The sequence below is a fragment of the Peromyscus leucopus genome, chromosome 1, assembly GCF_004664715.2.
Source record: "Peromyscus leucopus breed LL Stock chromosome 1, UCI_PerLeu_2.1, whole genome shotgun sequence".
NCBI classification, from domain to species: Eukaryota; Metazoa; Chordata; class Mammalia; order Rodentia; family Cricetidae; genus Peromyscus; species Peromyscus leucopus.
In genome coordinates, this window is record NC_051063.1 from 55226049 (window position 1) to 55250978 (window position 24930).

Here is a 24930-nt window from a genome sequence, read left to right on the forward strand (position 1 = left end):
GCGCTAAGCTACACAGAGAAACCCTGTCTCGAAAAACCAAAAAAAAAGATAGGGTTGCTCTGGTTTGGGACCCTGACTTTCCTCCTTCCTGGTGCCTGAAAAGTGAGTTGTGTTTTGTTGGGATGGCCACTAGGTGGAAGTGTTGCTCAGCAGCTGAAGACCTGCAAGTTGATGAGCTTTGAGTGGATGCTCATGCTGTTCTTTGCAGTACAGTCTCACTAAACCAAATAGGTGCAGAGAATGCTAGACCCAGCCCAGAGCCCCAGTGGATGAGGAAGCAGACCTGAGATCAGTGCTGCCAACAGCTCCTGCTGCCTAGCCCGTAGAGAGCCTGGTTGCAAGCCTACTCCAGTCTTCCTCCCACACTGTGGCCAACACTGAACTTCCTCATTTGCTACCAGAAGGCTGTTTTCTGGGCTCGCAAGATGCTGAGGCCAGCATCAGGCTGTACTTCCTCTCCCGTGTTTGCATAAACTGGTTTCCTGTCCCACCCCCAGTCCTGAGACTCCCCAGGGCAATCTTACCTCGCAAGGGTCTCCTGCCACCAAGGTCATTAACCCTGGACAGGCTGGGTTCCTGCTCAGCCAGCACTGAGGGCCTTGCACTTGGAGAAGTTTGCATCCCAGGGCCAGAGGAGGGCGTGAGCCTGAGGTCACCAGAGCCCTCTAAAGGGACAGCTAGATAAGGGGTCCTGAAGCGGGTCACATGGAGGTTTCCTGAGGTAGAGGCTTTGACTGGGGTGGAAACCCTGATTTGTCGCTGTCTGCTTGGGCAGGTCGAAGGCTGGTTGGTTTGGAACAAATCCTATTTTGGGGTAGGAAAGGTTGAAAAAGCGTCTCCGCTGGCCACAGGCAGTCCTACTCAGTAGGCTGGAGCTGCAGCCAGTGGAAGCCAGGGAGATGGCGGGGGAGAGCTTTGTGGTGTCACCCCACCTCTGCTCTTCCCTCACTTCCTGTGGTGACAAAAGCAAGGTCCCGTGGAGCCTTGACGTGCTGGCAGTGTGCTTCCTGTACCCAGCAGCAGCCCGCCCTGGGGAGGGCCTAGCACAGCTTCGGTGATAAGGCTGCCACCCGGCCCACCTCTGAAGGAGGCAACTGAGCAGCATAAGGCACCCCAGCCAGGGGTAACAGGCGCTCCACCGCCAGCCACCTGCAGCCGCAATCCCTTGCAGTCCAGGTAAGTGCGAGACCCATGACGACTCGGTTGTCCCCTGCCCTGCCAGTCTGCTCGGCAGCCACACTTTCTACCATCCCAGAGGCTTGTGTGGGCTAGAGTGAGTGCTGGCTGAGCGCTGTGGGTCAGGGCTTGTTTGTTCTGTGGGATAGGTAGGCTTGGCGGATCTGTGAGGAGAGTTGGCCCGCTCTGGTGTCCAGCAGGGTGCTCTTGAAGGAGTCTTATTTTTTTTTTTTCCTTGAGGCCGGGTTTCTCTGTATAACAGCTATGACTGTCCTGAAACTCGCTTGTAGCCCAGGCTGGCCTTGAACTCAAAAGAGATCTGCCTGCCTCTGCCTCCCGAGTGCTGGGGTTAAAGATGTGTGCCACCACCGCGGGGCTTGAGTGAGTCTGTTGGGCCTTGGTGTTCTCACCTGAGACCCAAGTTGGCTGGAGAGTTCTAAGAAACTGTCCCTTCAGCCCAAACACATTGACAGTAGAGGGTCCCAGATTGGCTTGGTTACAGAAGCCGTCTGTGTCAGCGCCCCCAAGGCCTACCCACCTACCAGATCCCAGCGTCTGCTCACCTTGCCTCAGCAGAAGCAGCCACAGCCATGGCGGGGATGAAGACAGCCTCTGGGGACTATATCGACTCGTCCTGGGAGCTGCGGGTGTTTGTGGGCGAGGAGGACCCGGAGGCCCAATCTGTCACCCTCCGAGTCACGGGGGAGTCGCACATTGGTGGGGTGCTTCTGAAGATCGTGGAGGAGATCAGTGAGTCCCCGTGCCCCCCATGTCCCCAGTTTGGCACACAGGCCGTCATGACGGCCATCCCTGCCTGCCACTGATAACCTTGTCACAGTGACTCAGGCAACAGCTTAATTGTTTGCTTCCAAAGAAGATATTTCTTAACATCCTCTCACTTCCTCCCACTCCTGCTGGTTCTGCCCAGTCTTCAAGGGACATACAGAACATGGTCCCTGTACACCTTGCCTGTGCTGAGGTCTCAGTCATGTTCCTGAGCTCTGAAGGATGCCTCGGAGGTTTCTGGGGGGTCTACTCCCCTACACTTCCTCCCCAGCAAGCCTCTTGGCAGGCTGGTAACCGTGGTGGAAGGCCCTGCCCCCACAGGAAGTTATGGTAGAGTAGGCTGGTGCGATATCAGTCACCCAGAGTCACCCAGAAGGCCCCATGGGGGCTTCTCATCAACCTTCCTAGTGGAGAAGGAGAGCTATCACTTCCTGGGAGGATGGCAGGAAAGCCTCCGATAGCCAGAGCCGGAAAGCATCCCACCATGAGCTCCTGATAGCCTGAGCCAGAAGGCATTGCACTATGAGCTTAGGTCCTAGGCCTCTGGGATAGGGAGAGGGATGCGAGGCAGGCTTTCTAGACCCAACCAATCCCCTTTGTACAGTCCAAGACAGGGACCAGAGTGACTGGGTCGGACAAGCCCCAGCACAGCCAAGTAACAGGGCTAAGGCAGGGAAGGGAACTGCCAGAGGCAGGGCCCCAAGAGCCTGTGAAAGCAGAAGTTGGGGAGCAGAGGGGTGGTCCTTCAGAAACCAGATGTCAGACAGAGTTGGAGACTTGACCTGGGCCAAGACAGAATAGAAGGCCTTGAGAAGGTGGTGGGTCCCAGGGCACAGCAGGTGAACCCCAAGAGGGCTGAACACAGCCAGCTAGACCTTACCTGAACCCCTGCTGGGCTCCTCAGGCCAAATCATGTCGGTTCCAGGACCTCAGTACCCAGCAATAGGAGCATTATCCCCACCCCTCCCACTGCCAGATGCTGGTGCCAGATGTGAGAGCTTCCTTGGGGGACCTGACATCAGGAAGGACGGTGATTCCAGAGAGGTCTCTAGAATGAGGAAGACCTAGAGCTGATGCCAGGGACTCCAGGAAGCTCCGAGTTAAGGCCTCAGAACAGTAAAGACACCTGGTTTGGGACAAAACAGGAAGCCCAGGTGGTGCCCTGACAGCCTGGGAAGGCCCTTTGGCCTCCTGAGGGACTAGGTACTTGCCGTGGAAACAGGGCATGGCCACGTTAAGGTGGCCCCATGCTAAAAGTCCCTTTGCAGGGTCCCTTGTCAGCAGGGAGACAGATTGCAGCCGGGGAGACCCACGCAGGCCATCCAGTCATCTGTGGGGTCGGGGTCGGGGATAGATGAGCGCTCAAGAGGCCAGACAGGGAGGACAGCAAAGGTGGGTTTAGAAGCGAAACTGACATTAACTCAAGGTTGGACTAGAAGTAAAACGCATGGTGCTTGAGTGTCAGGAAGAGTCCTTGGTGGTTGGATGACCTGGGAAGGAAGGGCTCCTCTGTCCAGCCACAGCAGGCTCCAGCATGGCCCCTGGAAGGCTGGGCCTAGTCTCCCTGCACTCAGCATTCCAGCACTGGCTCTGGAGCCGGGTGAACAGGAGTCTGGGATGAAGGAAGCAAAGCAAATGCCCCTTAGAGTAGCGGGCCATGCCATGCAGGGCCCAGTGGAAGCCAGCAGCTGAAGTCACAGAGCAGAGAGATACCCAACCCCCAGAAGAGGGTGTGACTGAAGAGAGGGAGGTTCCAGGCTAAACCCTGGGGAAAGACAGGTGAGGAGTAGGTGGGGAGAGCCTCCTGAAGAGCACAAAGCCACAGCAAAGGCTGCTGGGCATGGAGGCAGTCCCAGCCCTAGTGAATCGACAGCCTACATAGCCAAACCCTGCCTCAAGTTTAAAAGCAAAAGGCCAACGGGAGAGGAAGTGGGGGCAGAGGGAGGGCCTCAGGACGGGGGGCTCAGAGTCCTGAGGAGCTGGGCGGAGAAGCTTCTCCAGTGTTTGGCAGCACTGGTGGCACTGGGGAGACAGGTCAGGAGGTGGCAGGAGTCCAGGGTGGGGACAGGGATCAAAACCCAGTGGGAGGACCAGAGAGAGAGGCCTAGAATCTTAGCAGGCAGAGCGCTTGCCCAGCAGGCACGAAGCCCTGGGCGTGACCCTCAGCACAGCATCAGCGAGGCATATACCTGCAAAGCTGGCATTTGGCCATTGGAGGCAGGAGGATGAGTGGACCAGGGCTGGCCTCAGCTATGCAGTTCAAAACCCGGTCTGCAAACCCCAAACAACAGCATGCCGGGTCTCAGCAAAACCCAGGAGGCTGTGTGCTCAGCAGCTTTTACCCATTTATTTCTGTATTCACACTTCTTGGGGGGCGGGGGGATAAGGCATCCTCCTGTGTCATCCATTGTTGTCACCCCAATTCCTGGTCAGATGACAAATGACATTTGCATTTCCAAATGAGCGCTTCTCTTTAAGTGTCAAAATTGCACAACACTTTGTAATGTCACAGCCATTGGTCAGCAACCATGAGTCAGGATGATTGTTACATCTTAACTAGAGAACTGAGCTGGAGAGGTGAAACACTGTGAGCAAGGGGCCAGCTAGTGATGGAGATTATCAACAGCCCTGAAGGGCACAGCTAGTGACGGAGATTATCAACAGCCCTGGAGACTGCAGATGTTGCCAGTGGTGGGTGTGGTGGTGCATGCCCTTAATCCCAGCACTCAGGAGGCAGAGGCATGCAGATCTCTAAGTCAGCCTGGCCTAGAGTGAGTTCCAAGACAGTCAAGGCTACACAGAGAAACTCTGTCTCAAAAAAAACAAAATCAAAACAACAAAAATAATAGAAAAGGCATTGAACCAAGCATCCCAGAATACACATGGGCTGTAAGGAGTCAACTCAAAGTATGAGGTGAGGCCATTGAGATTGAGGTACCCATATTCCTGGTTGGGGGGCTCCCCTCAGAAGTGACGTAACAACTGAACCCAGAAGGACCAGCAGGAGTCAGCTACCAAACATTCCATCATCACTTTAGAGCCAACCCAATCTGGCTCACCTGTGGCATCAGTGCTGGGGCAGAAATGAAGAAGGCTTGGCAGGGCCTTTGAAGGCCGATGGATACCCCTGGGTCCTCACAGATCGCAAGCAGGACTGGTCTGACCATGCCATTTGGTGGGAGCAGAAGAGACAGTGGCTGCTACAGACGCACTGGACACTGGACAAGTATGGGATCCTGGCAGATGCCCGCCTCTTCTTTGGGCCACAGCACCGACCCGTCATCCTGCGACTACCCAACCGTCGAGTGCTGCGTCTGCGTGCCAGCTTCTCCAAGCCCCTCTTCCAGGCTGTGGCTGCCATCTGCCGCCTGCTCAGTGAGTAGCTGTGGCCTCTTCCCCTTCCCGGGTCAAGCCACATCAGCTTGTTCTGGCCATCGCCTCTCCGCAGCCTATCAAAGGGTGTGACTTCCCCGGGGTGTCTGTGTGGAAAGGTAGGGAGGTAACCTAGCAGACCCTTGGTGCTGAGGCCTTCCTCCCTTCAGGTATCAGGCACCCTGAGGAGCTGTCTCTGCTTCGAGCTCCAGAAAAGAAGGAGAAGAAGAAGAAGGAGAAGGAGCCTGAGGAAGAGGTGCATGACCTGACCAAGGTTGTCCTAGCTGGGGGTGAGTGAGCATGGCCAACCCCGGGCTGGGGCCAGGACAGAGACTGGCCTGGGGGGCCAGAACTGGAGCCGGGCCTGACTGACTCCCACCGACACGACACTGCAGGTGTGGCACCCACCTTATTCCGAGGCATGCCAGCACACTTCTCGGACAGTCCCCAGACTGAGGCTTGTTACCACATGCTGAGCCGGCCACAGCCGCCACCTGATCCTCTCCTGCTCCAGCGCCTGCCGAGGCCCAGCTCCCTGGCTGACAAGACTCAGCTCCACAGCAGGTGCATGACCCGCAGCCAGGCCACACTGCCCAGGGCCTAGCTCACCTACCCTCTCCTTCCTGCTTTCAGGACCTTCCTCTCTGTGCCCTGACTCTGCCTCTGTCATACCCAGGTGGCTGGACTCATCACGGTGCCTCATGCAGCAAGGTATCAAGGCCGGGGATGTGCTTTGGCTGAGATTTAAGTACTACAGCTTCTTCGACCTGGATCCCAAGGTGAGCTGCGCTCTGGAATCAGAGGGTCCAGCCCTGGGGATCAGTTTGTCTGCCCGTTTGCTCATCTGTACTTCTGTGTGCCAATCCTTCCAGTGCACCTCGGGGCCTCCAATGATAAGGCAGATGGAGACAAGTCTCAGTGCTGGTTTCTTTAGGACCTGCCTGCGGGGGGAGGGGGTGTCAATGGCAGAGACCCATGTAGACAGTGGTGGGTTCTGGGGAACGTGGGTCTCTAATGGGGAGGTTCTGAGCTGGGTACAGGGAGGCCACTTGGACCAGCAGGGCCTGGGAGGTGGGGTAGGAGCTTTGCAGGGTGGTCTCAGTGTACCCCAATCTTAGCCCTCCAATGCCTGAATTCTCCTCTGCAACAATGTCAGTAACCCTCTGTCTCCACAAACTTCCCGGGGCCCCACAGGCTCCTCTTCCTACCTGTGGCCTTCATTGAAAACATACCAATAGTGGTCTACAGAGCAGTTGGTTTCAAGCTGTGGCAGAGTCCCTCAATGTTCTCTTCTGAGCCAAACTGCCCTGGTGCTTCTACCCACATCTGCACACAGAACGACACCTGCTGCCCTCCGTGCAGCCGGTCCCGTGGTTCCATCCCACCTACATACTTTGTTTTTGGTTTTTTGAGACAGGGTTTCTCTGTGTAGCTTTGGAGGCTGTCCTGGATCTCACTCTGAAGACCAGGCTGGCCTCGAACTCACAGAGATCTGCCTGGCTCTGCCTCCCGAGTGCTGGGATTAAAGGTGTGTGCCAATGCCACCCAGCTACTTTTTTTTTTTTTTTAATAAGGATTAGACCTGTCCCCACCCCCCAAATGCTCAACTACTGAGTGCTCCCCCAGGCCCTTCGGGACTAGTTTAATATTATTTTGTGTACGGGTGTTTTCTCTGCCTGGATGTCTGTACAGCATGTGTGCCTGGTATCAACAGAGACCAGAAGAGGGTGTCAGATCCCCTGGAACTGGAGCTACAGAGAGTTGTGAGCCACCCTGTGGGTGCTGGAAACTGAACCTGGGTGCTCTGGAAGAGCAGTCAGTAATCTTAACCGCTGAGCTGTCTCTCCAGCCCCGAACTTTTATTATTTATTTATTTTTAATTTGAGGTAGGGTCTTGCTAAGTTATCTAAGTTGTGGAACCTGGCCTTGAACCTGTAGCCCAGGCAGGCCTTGAGTTTTCAGTCTCCCTGCCTCAGCACCTGCAGTGACTAGGATCACAGGCCTGCATCTTGCTTGCTCATTACGGCATGGACATAGCCAACGCCTCTTCCCCTGGAATCATCTTTCTCTCACAGCTTCTGCGTCCCATGAGCTAAGGGGGTCTCTCTCTCTCTGTCTCTGTCTCTCTCTCTCTCTCCTTGTAGCTGTTCCCAAGCTCTGTGGCTTCTGTCTCTCCTCTTCCTAGCCGCCCGTGTGTGCACCTGAGGTCAGAGGTCATTGTCAGGGGTCTTCTGTCGCTGTCTCTCACAGAACCTGGAACTCACTGATTCAGCTAGCCTGGCTAGCTAGCAAAGCCCACGGTTCTGCCTGTCTCCGCCTGAGTGGGGGATTAGAGGCTGTTTCTATAGGTGCTGGGATACGAACTCGGGTCCTTTGCTTGCACAGCTATTCTACAACTGAGCCCTCTCCTCCCAGCCCCTTCTTTTTGAAACCATATTTATCTATTTTATGTGTGTGTGTGTGTGTGTGTGTGTGTGTGTGAGAGAGAGAGAGAGAAAGACAGAGACAGAGACAGACAGAACGCTCGTGCGTGCGTGTGTGTGTGTGTGTGTGTGTGTGTGTGTACGAAAGCGCGCATGTGCATGAGGGCTAGTGTGCACACGCCGATACAAGCATGTGGAAGTCAAAGGACAGCTTCTGGGAGTCAGTTTTCGCCTTCCACCTGAAGCAAGGTCTCTTGTTGTTTCTGTTTACAGCTGGAGACTGTGTACTCCAGGCTTGCTGGTCCTCAGGCTTCCAGGCCATTCTCTTGTCTAGTCTTCCATCTGCCTATAGGAGTGTTGACATTGCAGAATGGGTCACCACAGACAGCTTTTCCACGTGGGTTCTGGGTATCAGACCTGGGGCACCAGGCTTGTGTGGCTACACTTTTAACCAGTAAGCCATTTCCTAAACCCATATTTATGTGTCACTTTGGCTGGGAAGTAGTGGTGGCGCACACCTTTAATCCCAGCACTTGGGAGGCAGAGACAAGCAGATCTCTGTGAGTTTGAGACCAGCCTGGTCTACAGAGGTAGTTCAAGTTACACAGAGAAACTCTGTCTCAAAAAACCCAAAAAAAGAAAAGACTGTCCCTTTGTAGCTCGGGGCAACTCTGCTGTCTGAGTGCTCAGATTAGGGTTATTGTAAAATAGTTCTTCGGTTGTCTTGGTTTTGTCCCTGAGCTGAGGTAAAATACCCTGCCAAAAGCTACTCAGAAAAGGAGCAGTTCAGGGGCTGGAGAGATGCCTTAGAGGTTAAGAGCACTGACTGTCCTTCCAGAAGTCCTGAGTTCAATTCCCAGCAACCATGTAATGGCTCACAACCATCTGTAAAGAGATCTGGCGCAGTTCACAGGTCAAGTACAGTACATCCAGACAGGGGAGTCAAGGAAGGCTGGAAGCAGCTGGTCACCTGACACCCACGAGAAGAGGAGAGCTTGCCTGCTGATGCTCAGTTCCCTTTCTCCATTTACAAAATCTAGGCTCTCTGGGAGGTGGCGCACTCCTTTAATCCCAGCACTCGGGCGGCAGAGGCAGGCAGGTATCTGTGAGTTTGAGGCCAGTCTTGTCTACAAAGCAAGTTCCAGGACAGGCTCCAAAGCTACACAGAGAAACCTTGTCTTGAAAAGCCAAAAAAAAAAAAACCTAGGCTCTCTTGCCCTGGGCATGGCTCCCCACCCTGATACGGGTGGGTCTCCACACATCACTGAACATAAAATAATCCCCACACACATGCCCAGAGGTGCTTCTAGGATAGTCAGTTTGACAACACTGACCTGTCACAGTATTATACAATCTTGTTTCCAGGCCTGAGGATGTAGCCCAGAGGTGGAGTACCTGTCTAGCCTGTGCAAGACCCTGGGGTAATCCACAGCCTTGCAAACAGATAAAATGCAAAAATCCTTACTTGGGGATGGAGTTGAGGTCCTGGGAAACCAGCCTGACCCTTCCTAGTTCACAATTAACCTCAGTAAGGCCCAGCTACAGCTGCAGTACCGAGTGCTGACTAGTCTCTGACTGAGGCAACACCCAGCTTCCTCCCACCCTCCTGTGGGTTCTGTCTGCTCCTTTACTCCTTCCCAGCCTCTGCTAGCCTTCAGCTCCATCTCCTACCGCCTCCAAGTGACTTGGATGCCCCTGATTCTCCATCACAGCTGCCCTGCTGGGAGAGCAGGCGGCTCTGTGCAGTTCGCCCACCCCCACCCGGGCACTGGACTGCAGTTACTCCGTCCCCACACTTCTTGGCACAGGCAGCCAAACCATTCTCTACCCCACTCTATTCTCCAGGAAAGGTAGATTTGAACAATGTAGGTTTGGGGTCTTTTTTTGGTTTTGGTTTTTCTGAGACAGGGTTTCTCTGTAGCTTTGGAGCCTGTCCTACAGCTCACTCTGTAGACCAGGCTAGCCTCGAACTCACAGAAATCTGCTTATCTCTGCCTCCCGGACGCTGGGTGGGATTAAAGGCGTACGCCACCACTGCCTGGCAAACAATGTAGGTTTTTATTTAATGTTTACTTTCTTTTTTATTTGTTTGTTTGATTTGTATTTCATGTGCATTGATGTTTTGCCTGCGTGTATGTCTATGTGGGGGATGTTGGGTCACCTGGAGGGTCTCACTTTGTTACCCAGGCTAGTCTTGAACTTAGGCCAAAGCCAAGTGTCCTGGCTGGGATTTCTGTGTCTGCTCCTGAGCCCAGAGCCCTGTTCTGTGACCTAGCAGTTTTGTACACAGCTATAGGTTATCAAAAGATGAAGACTTCTCTCTCCTGCCCTCCCCATCTCCCCTTCCACACAGCACACACATTTCTGTGGGTCTTACTAATCGACTGGTGTTTATGGTGTTTGGTGAAAACAACGTAGCCATGACTACAAATAGTAACATATAAACAGTGATCTTAGCAGAACCCAGAATAGCTGTGTTCCCATTTCCTTTCATGGTCAGGTCTTTGGAGCTGAGAGGTGACATGTACGGTGTCATGGTTTGAACCCAGGGCCTGCAGGGCTGGGCTCCCCCACCACTGAGCTCTACCTACCCAAAGTTGACTGTCCATAATGATGAGAGGGGCTGCAAAGGACTGCCTGGGCATTCCCCACACACTGTGACTTGCACAGGGCCATTTAACCCAGCCCCTCCACATGGTACCCAACACAGTACCACCACTTTCAGAGCAGGTGAGTAAAACCAGGCCTGGTGGTGTGTAATCCCAGGAACTTGGGAGGCTGAAGCAGGAGGGTGGACAGTTCAGGCCTCTATCCTTGCTGCATGGTGAATTCAAGGTCAGCTTGGGCAACATGAGACCCAGTCTCAAACTAACAAGCAATGGTAATAATAATAATTACGCACGCACGCACGCACGCACGCACGCACGCACGCACGCACGCATGTAGGCAGAAGTTTCCCATCCTGACTGCCTAGTCACAAATAACCAACCACTCTGAGGCTTATATTAATTGTAAATGCTCAGTCAACAGCTCAGGCTTACTATTCCCTAACTCTTACATTGAAATTAACCCTTATTTCTTATCTGTGTTTTGCCACGTGGCTTAATGCTTGTTACCTCATTTTTCTTACTTTTTATTTATTTATTTATTTATTTATTTATTTATTTATTATTTTTTGTTTTTTCAAGACAGGGTTTCTTCTCTGTGTAGCTTTGGAGCCTGTCCTGAAACTTGCTCTGTAGACAAGGCTGGCCTCGAAACTCACAGAGATCCACCTGCCTCTGCCTCCTGAGTGCTGGGAATAAAGATATACACCACCACGAAGGGGTTACCTCATTTTCTATAGTTCTCTTTTGGATCTGGCTGGCTGGTGATTCTCATCCAATCGGAAGCATTTCTCAGTTTGGCTTTCCACTACTTATCCTGCTCAGCTTTGGCCAGTCAGTTTCTTTTATTAAACAAATCATAGGACATATTTCACACAGTGTACTGGATTATTAACAAGTCGCGTAGCACCACACAACACACACACACAACAACACACATTCAGCCCACCCAGAACATATTTATAAATCAAAAATTTTTAAAAAAAAAAATAGGGAAATGGGGGCTGAAGAGGCATCAAGAAGGCTAGGTTGAGAGCTCCAGGTCCTGGCCTGGTAAGATCTCCTTGCTTAATTATGTCCCCTGTACTTAAATCTACCTCTAGTGCACATATCCACATTCTCTCTCTCTCTCTCTCTCTCTCTCTCTCTCTCTCTCTCTCTCTCTCTCTCTCTTCGTGTGTGTGTGTGTGTGTGTGTGTGTGTGTGTGTGTGTGTGTGTGTGTGTGTAAGGGGGGGGTCTCACTTTGTAGTTCTGGCTAGTCTGTAACTTGTATAGACTACACTAACTTTGAACTCACAGAAATTCTCCTGCCTCTGCCTCCTGAGTTTGAGTGCTAGGATTAAAGGAGTATAGCACCATGTGGTATGACAAGCATTTAATCCCAGCACTTGGGAGGCAGAGACAGGAGGATCTCTGTGAGTTCCAGGCCAGCCTGGTCTACACAGTGAGTTCCAGGCCAGTCAGGGCTATGTAGAGAGATCTTGTCTCAAAAATAACAACAAAAGGATATGGTCTCACTTTGTATTTGTATTCTGGGCTGTTCTAGAATTTACTATGTAAGGCTGGGTGGTGACGGTGCATACTTTTAGTCCCAGCACCAGGGAGGTAGAGGCAGGCAGATCTACAGAGTGAGTTCAGGACAGCCAGGGCTACACAGAGAAACCCTATCTCCAAACAAGCAGAATCCACTGTGCAGCTCAGACTCGTCTGAAACTTGTGGTAATCCTCTTGCCTCAACCTCCCAAATTGTGAGATTACAGGGATGAGCCACCACACCCAACTAGATCTAATACCCCCACCACAATATTATCAGTCTCTGGTTGGTTGGATCAGGATTTGGAGCCCACAGATCTGAGGCTGGATGTGCATTTTGGGACACTGTGTGCACAGATTTCAGAGGTGGAAGAGGTGGGACTCAGAGCATGCAGGGTCACCTCGAGTAGGACCTCCCCCATTAGCAGCAAGTGACAGAGCGCCTCCAACCTCCGCTGCACTTGGCACTTGCTACTTAACATAACGAGACCACTATGCCAAAAGACTGTCCCCCAGCATCACTGAGATGTAACTGACATGCGCAAGCACCGCCCATCCTGAGCAGTTTATTTTTGATCATTGTGTGTGGTTGTACAACCGCTGCCACATCCAGTTTTTCATTTATTTAATTGTTTATTTGCATGTATGTCTGTGTGAGGATGTCCGAAGCCCTAGAACTGTCTAGAACTGGAGTTGGAGTTCTAGACAGGTGTGAGCTGCCATACGGGTACTGAGAATTGAACCTGGGTCTTCTGGAAAAGCAGCCAGTGTGCTCTTAACTGCTGAACCAGCTCTCCAGTCCCACCATATCCAGTTTTAAAACATTGTTGCTGTTCCAGAAAATTCTCTAGTGCCTATTTTCAGTTTTTTGCCTCCAACACTCACCCTAGACAACCAGCAGGCCAACTTTTCCTGTGTCCTTGGCCCACCTTCCCCAGTGACTAGTAGATCTGGCTGGCCTTTAGCTGCTCGCAGCTTGGATCGCCTCTCCAGTGCCAATTCTGCTCATGTTTTTGGCAGTTCCTGTACTGAGCTGTGTCTGTACTGAGTATCTGTCAGAGGGATAGCCCCTGAATCGACTCTCCACTCTAGGCTTTGCCTTTGACTCTTTCTCTCAATGGTTTGATAAACCATTCTGTTCTGTGTGGCAGTCTTATGCACCCCAGGTTGACCTCAGTCACAGGCAATCTTGAACTCCTGACCCTGCTGCTTCCCTCCAAAGTGCTGGATTGTGAGCACTATCACCACTACGCTCGTTCAGTCTCATGTAGCACTGGGGATCGAACCTGGGGCTTTGCTCATTCAAGGCTGCCCCTCCTCTCTTTGCCTTTTTGATGCCCTTGCTCTCAGCCCTGTGGGCCATAGAGTGTGCACTTCCATGGTGTCTGGGAGGCCCTCCCTGCTCCTTGACCCTAGACTCCCTTCACTCATTCTTCCCTTCAGTGGTCCCTTGTCACCCTGCAGGCCTCCGCCCTGTAGGTCACTTCCTCAGGGAAGCCTTCCTGGAGTGCTTTCCTGTGGCCTGTACTCTCCTGAGAGATGAGTTGAAGGAGCTACCCCAAGGGAAGCTGTCTTCCTTCCTTCCTTCCTTCCTTTTTTCTTCCTTCCTTCCTTCTCTTTCTTTCTTTTTTCCTTTCTCTTTTTTTTCTTTCTTTCTTTTTTTTTGTTTGTTTTTTTGAGACAGGGTTTCTCTCTGTAGCTTTGGAGCTTATCCTGGAACTTGCTCTGTAGACCAGAGCTCGAACTCACAGAGATCTACCTGGCTCTGCCTCCCGAGTGAGTGCTGTGATTAAAGGCGTGCACCACCACCGCCTGACTAGCTGTCTTTTTTCTATTCTGGGAGCACTTCATTCAGGGGCTGTCTTCCTCCTCTCTTGCCTATCCTCAGCAGGAGGCCGCCCTGTGGCCTGTGGCCTGGGCCTGTGGCTCGGTGTGTATGGAGAAGCAGAAGTGTATGGAGAAAGCTGCTCTGTCTGCCTAGGCAGGGGCAGGCCAGCAGGGTAGGGATGGGGTCTGCTGCTCATGCTGGCCGAGCCTGAGTGTCCAGGACAGGCACCTTCTGACTCGCTCCCCGACCCCTGCTGCTCCAGACAGACCCAGTGCGGCTGACCCAGCTGTATGAGCAAGCCCGCTGGGACTTGCTGACAGAGGAAATCGACTGCACCGAGGAGGAGATGATGGTGTTCGCCGCCTTGCAGGTGCCTGGGGCTCTGGGGATGCTGGGGTACAAGGTCAAAAGGCCTTCCAGAAAGGAGTCCATCTCCAAAGAAGTCCAGCGTGGGGGGGGTGTGGGGCGACGGGCCTCAGTCAGACTCAGCTCTAACTGACCATGTGTCCCCTAGTATCACATCAACAAATTGTCCCTGAGTGGGGATGTGGGTGAGCCAGCCTCTGGGGACCTGGGGTTGGATGACCTGGATGCAGCCCTGAACAACCTCGAGGTGAAGCTGAAGGGGTCGGCACCCTCAGACGTGCTGGTGAGGAGGGACTTGGGCCTGGGAATGGATGGGGTTGGAGTCAGGGCCAGGCAGGGCACCCCAGGTTCCCTCTACTTCTCCCTTCCTCCAGGATAGTCTCACCACCATCCCAGAGCTCAAGGACCACCTCCGAATCTTCAGGTTAAGTGTGGGGCCTGCTTGGAGAGAGGGGAGGAGGGGGAAGGCAGGGAGGCCGTGGTTCACAAGCTTCCTACTTCCTCCAGGCCCCGGAAGTTGACCCTGAAGGGCTACCGCCAGCACTGGGTGGTATTCAAGGACACCACCCTGTCCTACTATAAGAGCCAGGATGAAGCACCAGGGGACCCTATCCAGCAGCTGAACCTCAAGGGTGAGGGAGGTGCCAGTAGTAACTGCTCTCAGCCTGTTTCCTCTTAGGGACCTGGGTGGATACCATCTGCCCTGAAGCAGCTGTGGGTGGGTGGGCTGACTTTCATACAGGGACCTCTTAGCCACCTCCTTCTTGCAGGCTGCGAGGTGGTCCCTGATGTCAATGTCTCTAGCCAGAAGTTCTGCATCAAACTCCTGGTGCCCTCACCCGAGGGCATGAGTGAGATCTACCTGCGCTGCCAGGATGTGAGCAGGCTGGGCGGCAGGGGGAATGGGAGTGGCCGGGCCAGGAGACAGGGTTGGAATGGCATTCAGGGTGAGAGTGAACGTGGCCAGGTCTTACTCACCGCCCTCTCTGTCTGTCCTTGCTCCAGGACCAGCAGTACGCACAGTGGATGGCTGCCTGTCGCCTGGCCTCCAAGGGCCGTACCATGGCAGACAGCAGCTATGCCAGTGAGGTGCAGGCCATTCTGGCCTTCCTCAGCCTGCAGCGGGCAGGTGGCGGTGGCGGAGGCTCAGGGAACCACATCCAGGGCCCTGAAGCCTCTGCTGAGGGCCTTAACCCCTACGGCCTCGTGGCTCCCCGTTTCCAGCGAAAGTTCAAGGCCAAGCAGGTGCCAGAGGAAGTGTGGGATGGGAACCACCATAGTGTTTACCTAGCCACCCTTGAAGACCCCTGGACCTCCAACTCTCTTCCTTAGAAAACCCTGTACCCACTTCTTCCTTCTGCCATGTCCTCTCTGGAAGGGCTCCAGGACTATTCTAGGGCCTGATTCAGCCACATGTACACCTTGGTGGTACCACAATGGCTGCCTTCCCCTCAGTGTCCTGTGCAGGGCAGGCGGGTGGGGTGGGGTGGCAGGGATCTTAGGGACTTTAGATAAGGGGAGGCCCTAAGAGTCCCTTCCCAATATGGAACCACAGCTCACCCCCCGGATCCTGGAAGCTCACCAGAATGTGGCCCAGCTCTCGCTGATCGAGGCCCAGCTGCGTTTCATCCAGGCCTGGCAGTCCTTGCCTGACTTTGGCATCTCCTACGTGATGGTCAGGTATGATGCCAGCCCTGCAAAGCCCTGCCTCTGCCCTCACTTGCTGCCAGCTGCTGGGTGCGCACATCCCAGATGGGTCCCAGGCGCACAACCCAATGCCTCTCCTCCCCGGCTCTCTGTGGGTACCACTCCCTGGGGGTTCTGTGTGTTCCCCAGCGAGACAGAGCTCACACCAGGCAAACCGAAGATCAGTGCTTTTCCCAGCTCTGTTGTAGATGCTCCCCTCTCTGGGCCTTGGCCCGCTGTCTCTGTGTTATAGGGAGGACCCTGAGAACTCAGTTCCCAAGTCTGCAGAGAAGTGAATGACATGCCGTTGATGATGATACAAGATCATTCCTTAGAGGGATGAACTATTTTCTAATGTTGGCAAATGCTGTTAGGATGCCCTACCTTGTATGCCTTTGTTGATGTAGGGTAACTCAGGTGTTGTTCCTCAGGGGCTGCCCATCTTGTTTTTATTTTTTACTTTTTTTTTTTTTTTTTTTTTTTGTGAGAGGGGGGTTGATTTTTCAAGACAAGGTTTCTCTATGTAGTCCTAGCTGTCCTGGAACTCGCTCTGTGAACCAGGCTGGCCTTAAACTCAGAGATCCTGCCTCTGCTCCCTGAGTATTTTACATTTTTGGGGGGGAGGGATTGTTCGAGACAGGGTTTCTTTTTTTTTTTTCCTTTTTAATTTTTGTTCATTGCTGTTTTGCCATGTGCTATGTGAGGGTGTCTGATCTCTGGAACTAGAATTACAGGTGCCAGTTGTAAACTGCCATGTGGGTGCTGGGATTTAAACCTGGGTCCTCTGGAAGAGCAGCCACTGCTCTTAACCGCTGAGCCATCTCTCCAGCCCCGAGTATTTTACATATTTTAAGAATTATTTTTTGCCAGAAAGTGGTGGTGCACACCTTTAATGCCAGCACTCAGGAGGCAGAGGCAGGTGGATCTCTGTGGTTTCCAGGCCAGCCTGGTCTCCAGAGCCAGTTCCAGGACATCCAGGGCTACACAGAGAAACCCTGGCTCAAAAAACTGAAAAAGAAAAAAGATTGTTTTTCATGTATGAGTTTTTTGCTTGCATATGTACATATATACTGCATATAGTGCCCAGTGCCCACAGAGGCCAGAAGAGGCACCAGATCCCTGGAACTGGAGTTAAGAGCCCCATTGAGGGTACTGGGAACCAAACCTGGGTCTTCTGTAAGCACTGTAAGTGTTCATACAGCTGAGCCATCTCTCCAGCCCCTGTCTTACATTTTCAACTTATTTATTTTGTGCATGTGCACATGTGGAGACCAGAGAACAACTTACGGGAACCTGGTTCTCTCCTTCCACCACGTGGGTCCTGGGATAAACTCCCGCCATCAGACTTGAGGGTGACTCTCGCTGGTCCTATTTTTTTCTTAATGTTTTTATTTTAAATCTGTGTGTGTGCATGCACATGCTGTGGCAGTTATGTGGGGTCAGAAGATAGCCTCTAGGTCAGTCTTTACCTTCCACCTCGAGACAAGAGTTCTTACTCATCCCTGTGTGTTCCAGGCTAGCTGGCTGCAGACTGTCCAGACATTCTCCCGTCTCTGCCTCCCAGCTTGCCATAGGCACATAGCAGACATATTAGAGTCACACATGTGTGGCAAGAGCTCTTTGCACTGAGCAATCTCTCCCAGCCTGCCTATCTTGTCCCAGGGACCATAGGCATGCACTACAGTCCTGGGGATCAACCTCAGGCCTTCCTACTTGCAAGGCAGGTACTCTATTGACTGAAGCATCTTCTCAGTCCCCACCCCCCGCCCCTTGGTTTTTGAGACACAGCGTCATTCACCATGTATCAAGTCTGACGTGAATTCCTGTCTCAGCCCCTTGGCTGGGATGACAGACGCACTGCACCAATGCCTGGCTAGCATCAGTCCATGAGTAATCCCATTTTTCAGAGTGGGAGCTTAAGGCTAGGAGAAACCGATTGGCTGCCTCAGGCTGAACAGCTGCAGAGCTGCAGAGCTGGGGCAGGTGAGGCTGTGCCCTACCCTGAGGGCTCTGGAGCCGTGTCCACACAGGGCAGGCTCCGGAGCCGTGTCCACACAGGGCAGGCTCCAGGGCCACACACGGTGTAGCTCTCGCTCATGTTTCCCCCCCTGGGAATTAGGTTCAAGGGCAGCAGGAAAGATGAGATCCTGGGCATTGCCAACAACCGACTGATCCGCATTGACCTGGCCGTGGGCGACGTGGTCAAGACCTGGCGCTTCAGCAACATGCGTCAGTGGAACGTCAACTGGGACATACGACAGGTGGGTCCCGAGGGAGGGCAGGGACCGGGACAGGTGGCCAGCTCAGACCCAACCAGGGCAAGGCAGGAGCTCCTGCTTGTTGCCTGAGCCCACTGGACCTGTGACCACCCGTCTGCAGGTGGCCATTGAATTTGATGAGCACATCAACGTGGCCTTCAGCTGTGTGTCTGCCAGCTGCCGCATCGTCCATGAGTACATCGGGGGTTACATTTTCCTGTCCACTCGAGAGCGGGCTCGCGGGGAGGAGCTCGACGAGGACCTGTTCCTGCAGCTTACAGGCGGCCACGAGGCCTTCTGAGGGCAGCCAGGCTGCCCCTGCTCCACTCACCACCTCCAGGGAGCCTGGCCAGCCCACGCCTACCTGAACTCACAGCTCCACCACTCCCAGCATGCACCGGGCTGGACACTCTCACCTGCTGTCACAGGCAGGCCAGGGCCCTGGCCGGGGTAGACACTGCACCACCCAGCCTAGGGATGGAAGGCCCTGAGCCACACACAGCCCCTCCTCTTGCCCTCTCGGCAGCTCACATCCCTGGCCTATAATGTAGTCCCCGAGCACATGAGGATGACAGATATGGATAAGGAACAGAGAATCCTGCTTTCAAACTGGACTTTCTTCCCGTGACAGTTTTCAGAGTTGTTGGGTTTTTGTTTTTTTAAAAATAAATACATATTTTATTGTTGGATCTTTCTTCTTCCTCCTCTGGAGCTGTGCCTGGCGCCACTCTGATACTCCGCCTCTTTATCGCCAGCCAAGGAGAGAGGCTTTCCTGAGGTAGAGACAAGAGTTGCTAAGAGAAAGGCATGTCTACGTCCGCCTACAGTGGGGAACTTTCAAAGAGCCTGAGGCAGAAGGGCACACGCTTCGGGACACAGGGCAGGGATGGTTTGATTCTCACGGGTGGGTCGCAGCTGCAGGGCCTCCTTGAAGTACTTGGGAGGCAGGAAGCCTTCAGTGTTCCCTGGAGTCAGGATCACCCCGTTGGCAGAGCGGTAGAAGGGGATTCCATCTGCTCAGGGAGCTAGAGATGTGACCGGTGCTCCTCTCTGACAGACCTGCGAGAGTCCCTGGAGGGTCCGCACTTACCTGCCAGAGCTAGGGGTCCATCGATGAACACCGCCACGTCACAATTTGGACGCATGCCTGCGGGGACAACTGGACTAGGGCCAGGGGTCCCTGGGCAGAATGGGTTCTGTGGTGGGATGGGGAGGTACTGCTCCATGCAAGTCTGTGTGGGGATCTCACACAAACGACGCTGTGACCCTTGGGGGGCCTGGGAGAACACAATAGGTGAAAGGTGATACTGACCACTGGTGACACCAGGGTCGCCAGGCAATCCTGAGGCCAAGTGGATGTGCGCCCTTCCCTGGCGTGACAAGCCCTTCAGTAGAATAGATGGCCAATGCTTCCAGAATGTACCATGGACTAGTATCAAAGGCAGGGCTTGTGGTGTCTCCAGGGGCATCAGCTCCAACTCAGGTACCTAGGAAGGAGTGTGTGAACGGGCAGCACTGAGACCTCCCTCCTGAACCGGGGTCCCACCTGGCTCTCCCTCCCTCCCACATGCCCCCTGGTACCCACTTGTAGGGAGTGGCCCTGATTGGCCCTGATGAGAGGGCCAGTGCTGGGCTCGCCTGGCTGCAGGGCAAACCGCTGCTTTCCGTTGTTATCCACCACGCGCTGCACATCCTCAACGGAGAAGCTGTGGAACTGGGGCAGCCGCAGGAGAGCTTGCAGGGGTACAAAGCCATCTGCGGGCAGCCAGGCGGGGGTGTGCTTAACGGGGGAGCCACAGGCAGCTGGAACAAAGGCTAGGCCTGGGAGGGCACAGGAGCTTTCTCTGTGTGATCTTCAGGAAGTTTTCCCTTTGGGGCCTCATTTTGTTTGTTCTGTGCTGGGGTGGAACGCAGAGCCTCTCACCTGCTAGGCAAGAACTCTGCCAAGGAGAGACACTTCCATCCCAAGCCTCATTCTTCTTTTCTTGTTTGGTGTTTTGAGACAACACAGCTTTGGAGCCTGTCCTGGAACTCGCTCTGTAGACCAAGCTGGCCTCAAACTCACAGAGATTCTCCTGGCTCTGCCTCCCAAGTAATGGGATTAAAGGTGTGCGCCACCACTGCCCAGCAAGCCTCATTTTTCTTTCTTTCCTTTTTTTTTTTTTTTTTCTCTCGAGACAAGTTTTCTCTGTAGCTTTGCGCCTTTCCTGGAACTCACTCTGTAGACCAGGCTGGCCTCGAACTCACAGAGATTCTCCTGGCTCTCCCTCCCGAGTAATGGGATTAAAGGTGTGCTCCACCACTGCCCAGCAAGCCTCATTTTTCTTAACTTACAGAGGAAGGTGACCAGCTTCATGGTGGGCTGGGCATGTTGGTATATGCCCATAAGCCCGGCACTTGGGGCGTACCGACAGAAGAATCAAAAGTTCAAGGTGTTTTGAGGCTAACCTAGGTTACACGACACCTTGTCTCAATATGAAAAAAAGGGGGGGCGTGGCTTTAGAGATGGTGTATCAGTTAAGAGCACAGGCTGTTCTTCCTTCCAAAGGACCTGGGGTCTGATTCCCAACCATCTGAACTCATTCCCAGGTCCAATGCCCTCTTCTGCAAACACCAGCTATGCATGTGATACAGACATACACACATGCATGCAGGCAAAACACTCATACACATACAAAAAAATTAAAACAAAAAACAAAACAAAATAGCATATCTGCTTCAGGCCGAGTAACATAGTAAGCACTAAGTAGTTGACCCAGAGTGGACATCCCAGTGAGCATCAGTTGTCTCAGTATCCTTGGGAAACGTTTATAGGATGGGCTGGCTGAAAGAGACATCATGAGGCCCGGCCTAGACAGGGGCTTCTCTTCCAGAGGACGTGAAAGGGGTTCTGGGCCTTGATTTTCCTGTACATTCGGAGGGTGTGCCTATTCTCTGTTCCCACCGGGGCAGTGTTGAGAGTTGAGGAGAAAGGGTTCCAGCTGCTCTCGGGGCTCCTACTCTTCCTCCCGGCTTCCACCATGCTCACTTACCAGCTCGCATGGGAAGTCCCAGCTTCAGAGCTCCATGGCGTAGGACATAGGACAGGGCCTTAGACAGCTGCACATCTCGGTCCTGAAAGAGTCCAGTGATGATGGCCCTGAGCCCTGAGCCCTACTGCCAAGGTAGACCAGAAGAGCTCCCGTGGTCTCTGGGACCATTGGTCCTGCCGTCTTCCCACCAAGACACCAAGGCTCCGGTCCCCTCCCCTGTCCTGCCACTGTGGGGGTGAGGATGGAAAGAGGCGCACACCTGTTCCCGGGGTCTATGGGCCCATCTACCTTCCTGCCTCCTTCCACCGGGGGCGTTCATGGCCAAGACCTGTAGGGATCAGGGACGTGCGGCCACTTTGCCCATAAAGTCACAAAGGCTCAGGATGGGAGAACCGCACTGCTCATCCCACCCGGGAACCTCTGGTCCACACAAGGGAATTTGAGGCCCAGCTGGCGAAACTTGCCCCAGGGTCACCCTGGCAGCCACGAGGCCCGAGGGATCCGGATCAGACCCCTCTTTCCGGAATCGGATCACGGATCTCCTGCCGGGATCTCGGGACTGGAGTGCGAAGAGACGCCAAAGTGAGCCAGGTCTGCGCGTATCAGAAGCTCTCCACCGAGGAAGGCAAATCGTAAACCCGGACAAGGACTGGCCAATGGGAAGACGCGATGGGAAGGGGCGGGCACTTCCGCTTGAGGGGAAAGAGGTGGAGCTTAGGGGGGGGGCGCAAGCCGACCGGTGAACTCCGAGATCCTGCGTGTCTAGGTTGGATGTAGGAGGACTCCTGTTTGGGGGCTACGAGCATTGGCGCTCCTGGTGCTGCGGGGCGGTAAGGATGCCCAAAGGTTTTACGGGTTTGGGACAGCAGGAGTCCAGGCGCTTGCTGGGCTCAGGACTCTTGGTGGGATGATACTCGCTGCCCAAGCAGTAAGTAGTCAGGGATCTGCAGAAGGGTCCCTGTCAGGATTTCTGTGTAAGAGAGGGTCACCTCGTCCCCTGGAGTGACAGGATGGCCGTCTGTGTCTTCCTCCAGGACTTCCCTGTCACGCCATGGACCCCGAGGTGTCCCTCTTGCTGCTGTGCCCTCTTGGGGGACTGTCCCAGGAGCAGGTAGCAGTAGAGCTGAGCCCAGCTCACGACCGTCGTCCACTGCCTGGAGGAGACAAGACCATTACTGCCATCTGGGAGACCCGGCTACAGACCCAACCCTGGATCTTTGATGCTCCCAAGTTCCGCCTTCACTCAGCCACCCTGGCATCCAGCTCACCTGGGCCACAGCTGCTCCTACATCTGGGTCTCACTTCCTACCGGGACTTCCTGGGCACCAACTGGTCCAGCTCAGCCTCCTGGCTGCGGCAGCAGGGAGCTACAGATTGGGGTGACAAGCAAGCCTATCTGGCAGACCCACTGGGGGTGGGCGCCACGTTGGTCACAGCTGATGACTTCCTTGTCTTCCTGCGCCGCTCTCAGCAGGTGGCCGAGGCACCTGGGCTGGTGGACGTGCCCGGTGGGCACCCTGAGCCTCAGGTAGAATGACTGACTGGGCACAAGGGCACGGAGAGTCCAGGCTCCTAGTTCTGTCCATCGCCTCTTAAAGGGAAAAGTGGCCTGGTGTTTCTGAGGCTGCAGCCTCCTCCCATGCTGCGGGCCCTGCTAGAGGACTGTCCAGGAGAAAGTATGGGCCCGCGAGCATAGCCCATGACTCTCACCACTCCGGAGAGGAAGGTGCTCCCTGCCATTTGGGAGACAACCCACCTATGGAAGCTAGGGATCATGGGAGGAGAGACTGAAGGGGAGGAGATGTTTTTCCCACCTTATGTAATCCTTCCTAGCTAGACTTGATTGTTTATTTGGAATAGGAGGGCCTGGGTTAGGGGACTGCCAAGACTCCCACACTGAGCCTGCCCTAGGCACCCACGGCCAACAAGAGGAAAAGCAGTGTGGGAATCGGTGTAGATGAAGGCTGAGCCTAAATTTTTCACAGGCCCTGTGCCCTGGTGGCAGCCCCCAACACAAGGACCTCCCTGGGGAACTGGTGGTTCAGGAACTGTTCTCCAGTGTCCTGCAGGAGATATGTGATGAGGTGAGTGGCGGGGCCTCAGATATGATGGGCATGAGTGAGGGGTGGAATTTGCTAGAAATCCACTGGCCTGGGCCGGAGTGAGGGTCTGCATGAGCCCAGCTGGCATTGAGAAAGAGCATGGCATTTAACGCTGGAGCCATGATTCCTTGGTCCTCAGATTCTTTCCTACAGTGGAAACAATAAAAAATGTCTAGTCTGTTCCAATACTTGCTGAAAATATAGCATCTTGGTTACTGAGTCAACTTCACTTGGTAAAAGGACTTCCCTGGACAATATGCTCCATTTCCCATCTGTAGGACGAGCATACCCAGAGCCTGTGTTTTGTGTAGTGGACACTTGGCTAGCAAAACAAAGACGTGCTGAGGGTCACAGGCCATTGAGGACTGAGGACGTAGCTCAGTTGAGCTGGTACACTGTTTGCCTGGCACAGTGGTTCTCAGTCTTCCCAGTGCTGCGACCCTTCATACAGTTCCACATGTGGTGGTGACCTCCAACCATACAGTGATTTCCGTTGCTACTTCATAACTGTAATTTTGCTAGTTTTTACAATTTTCATATGTTTGCTGTTATGAACCATAATGTAAATATCTGTGTTTTCCAATGGTCTTAGGTGACCTCTATGAAAAGGTTGACCTCCTAAGGGGGCCACGACCCACAGGTTGAGAAACATTGGCCTAGCCTCTCCAAGGCCTGGGCCTTGATCTTCAGTACTGTATAAAACAGGTAGAGTGGTGCATACCTGTAATCCCAGCACTCAGGAGGTGAAGGCAGAGGATCAGAAATTCAGGGCCATCTTGGCTAAATATTGAGTCTAAGGCTAGCCTGAGCTACACGAGGCCCTATCTCAACAAAAGCAAACATATAAAACACCAAACCAACCAACAAACAACAACAAACCCAGGCCACTGAGGTCAGCCTGACGGGGGACTCCCTGCCACAGGTGAACCTGCCACTGCACACCCTGAGCCGGCCACTGTTACTGGGCATCGCTTGCAATGAGACCAGCGCGGGCAGAGCCAGTGCAGAGTTCTATGTCCAGTGAGTGGGCTCTGGGGTGCAGGACCCTGGGTGAGGCGGGTGGGGAAGGAGTGGGTTCGAGGCAACTGGAGTTCTGCAGGGTTCCCATAAGGTCTGGACACCCACCAAGCCGCCCTCATGTTCTTGTCCAGGTGCAGCCTAACTTCAGAGGAGATCAGGAGTTACTACATGAATGGGGGACCTGAGGCCCACGAGTCTACAGGAATCATCTTTGTGGAGACACAGGTGTGGCGTTGAGGCTTTCAAGGTGGTCTGGTGATGGGGAAAAGGACACCTGGGTGAGGCAGAGAACTCCCTGGTCTCCTAGTTTCCAGAGGCACAAAGTTTGGCTCCTACCTCAGGGACAGGAGTACTGAGGTTCAGCAACGCTGGACACAGTCCCAGTAGAATGGGGGGCCTGATGTCTGGGTCTCACTGATTTCCCGCAGAGGGTCCAGAGACTGCAGGAGACGGAGATGTGGACACAACTCTGCCCTTCAGCCAAAGGGGCCATCCTCCTCTACAATCGCCATCCGACTCTACAGTCGGGTCCTGGGAAGTCCCACCTGAGTAATGCTAGCGTCCCGGCCCTATCACTACAGCTCTGAAGACAATAAAGGACTTTTATTCTTGGGTTGCGTTGGCTTCTGCTGCTTCTCTGGAAGTCTGGGATCCTCGGGGAGAACCTGGGGTGGGCGAGAGGGGCTGACCACGTGGCCGAAGGGGAACAAAACAAAAGGCCCCATAGCGCAGCCTCCGTGT

At 53.9% G+C, this 24930-nt stretch overlaps 3 protein-coding genes across 9 annotated transcripts; 2 read left to right on the plus strand and 1 right to left on the minus strand.

The window, feature by feature from the left end:
- The first annotated feature begins 531 nt into the window (after window positions 1-531).
- Window positions 532-18724, plus strand: Fermt3 (fermitin family member 3). 2 transcript variants are annotated; one of them, XM_028853723.2, is made up of 15 exons: window positions 532-1176; window positions 1750-1926; window positions 5104-5337; window positions 5505-5624; window positions 5730-5898; window positions 6011-6113; window positions 13988-14095; window positions 14240-14374; window positions 14466-14515; window positions 14599-14723; window positions 14862-14968; window positions 15097-15336; window positions 15647-15771; window positions 17897-18038; window positions 18157-18724. In XM_028853723.2, the coding sequence occupies exons 2-15, from the start codon at window positions 1767-1769 to the stop codon at window positions 18334-18336; spliced, it is 1998 nt and encodes a 665-aa protein (XP_028709556.1). In that variant the 5' UTR covers window positions 532-1176; window positions 1750-1766; the 3' UTR covers window positions 18337-18724. The 2 variants fall into 2 exon arrangements, with proteins under 2 accessions (XP_028709556.1, XP_028709555.1); XM_028853722.2 differs by having other exon boundaries at window positions 533-1176; window positions 1753-1926.
- Trpt1 (tRNA phosphotransferase 1) lies at window positions 18634-22138 on the minus strand. Of its 5 annotated transcripts, none has more exons than XM_037207769.1 (8): window positions 21543-21707; window positions 21327-21395; window positions 21068-21149; window positions 19621-19856; window positions 19348-19522; window positions 19126-19182; window positions 18938-19048; window positions 18634-18808 (listed from the first exon to the last, which is right to left on the minus strand). In XM_037207769.1, exons 2-8 carry the CDS (start codon window positions 21384-21386, stop codon window positions 18714-18716), a joined length of 816 nt encoding a protein of 271 aa, XP_037063664.1. In that variant the 5' UTR covers window positions 21387-21395; window positions 21543-21707; the 3' UTR covers window positions 18634-18713. The 5 variants fall into 5 exon arrangements, with proteins under 5 accessions (XP_037063664.1, XP_037063663.1, XP_037063674.1 ...); XM_037207768.1 differs by having other exon boundaries at window positions 21532-21707; XM_037207779.1 differs by lacking the exons at window positions 21327-21395; window positions 21543-21707 and adding an exon at window positions 22057-22138.
- On the plus strand, window positions 21782-24802 carry Nudt22 (nudix hydrolase 22). 2 transcript variants are annotated; one of them, XM_028853725.2, is made up of 6 exons: window positions 21782-21897; window positions 22102-22595; window positions 23053-23151; window positions 24092-24189; window positions 24321-24414; window positions 24618-24802. In XM_028853725.2, exons 2-6 carry the CDS (start codon window positions 22119-22121, stop codon window positions 24774-24776), a joined length of 927 nt encoding a protein of 308 aa, XP_028709558.1. In that variant the 5' UTR covers window positions 21782-21897; window positions 22102-22118; the 3' UTR covers window positions 24777-24802. The 2 variants fall into 2 exon arrangements, with proteins under 2 accessions (XP_028709558.1, XP_028709559.1); XM_028853726.2 differs by having other exon boundaries at window positions 21794-21995.
- Window positions 24803-24930: the final 128 nt, after the last annotated feature.

Excerpts from the sequence above, each read along its gene's own strand:
- Trpt1 (XM_037207769.1), bottom strand. The coding sequence starts at position 21,386 with ATGAACGCCCCCGGTGGAAGGAGGCAGGAAGGTAGATGGGCCCATAGA. Across the intron at positions 19,523-19,620 it reads ATCAGGGCCACTCCCTACAA|GTACCTGAGTTGGAGCTGAT; the intron begins GTGGGTACCAGG and ends ACTCCTTCCTAG. Across the intron at positions 19,049-19,125 it reads TGGACCCCTAGCTCTGGCAG|ATGGAATCCCCTTCTACCGC; the intron begins GTAAGTGCGGAC and ends CTCCCTGAGCAG.
- Fermt3 (XM_028853723.2), top strand. The coding sequence starts at position 1,767 with ATGGCGGGGATGAAGACAGCCTCTGGGGACTATATCGACTCGTCCTGG. Across the intron at positions 14,375-14,465 it reads CGGCACCCTCAGACGTGCTG|GATAGTCTCACCACCATCCC; the intron begins GTGAGGAGGGAC and ends CCCTTCCTCCAG. Across the intron at positions 18,039-18,156 it reads TCAACTGGGACATACGACAG|GTGGCCATTGAATTTGATGA; the intron begins GTGGGTCCCGAG and ends ACCCGTCTGCAG.
- Nudt22 (XM_028853725.2), top strand. The coding sequence starts at position 22,119 with ATGGACCCCGAGGTGTCCCTCTTGCTGCTGTGCCCTCTTGGGGGACTG. Across the intron at positions 23,152-24,091 it reads TGCAGGAGATATGTGATGAG|GTGAACCTGCCACTGCACAC; the intron begins GTGAGTGGCGGG and ends TCCCTGCCACAG. Across the intron at positions 24,415-24,617 it reads TCATCTTTGTGGAGACACAG|AGGGTCCAGAGACTGCAGGA; the intron begins GTGTGGCGTTGA and ends GATTTCCCGCAG.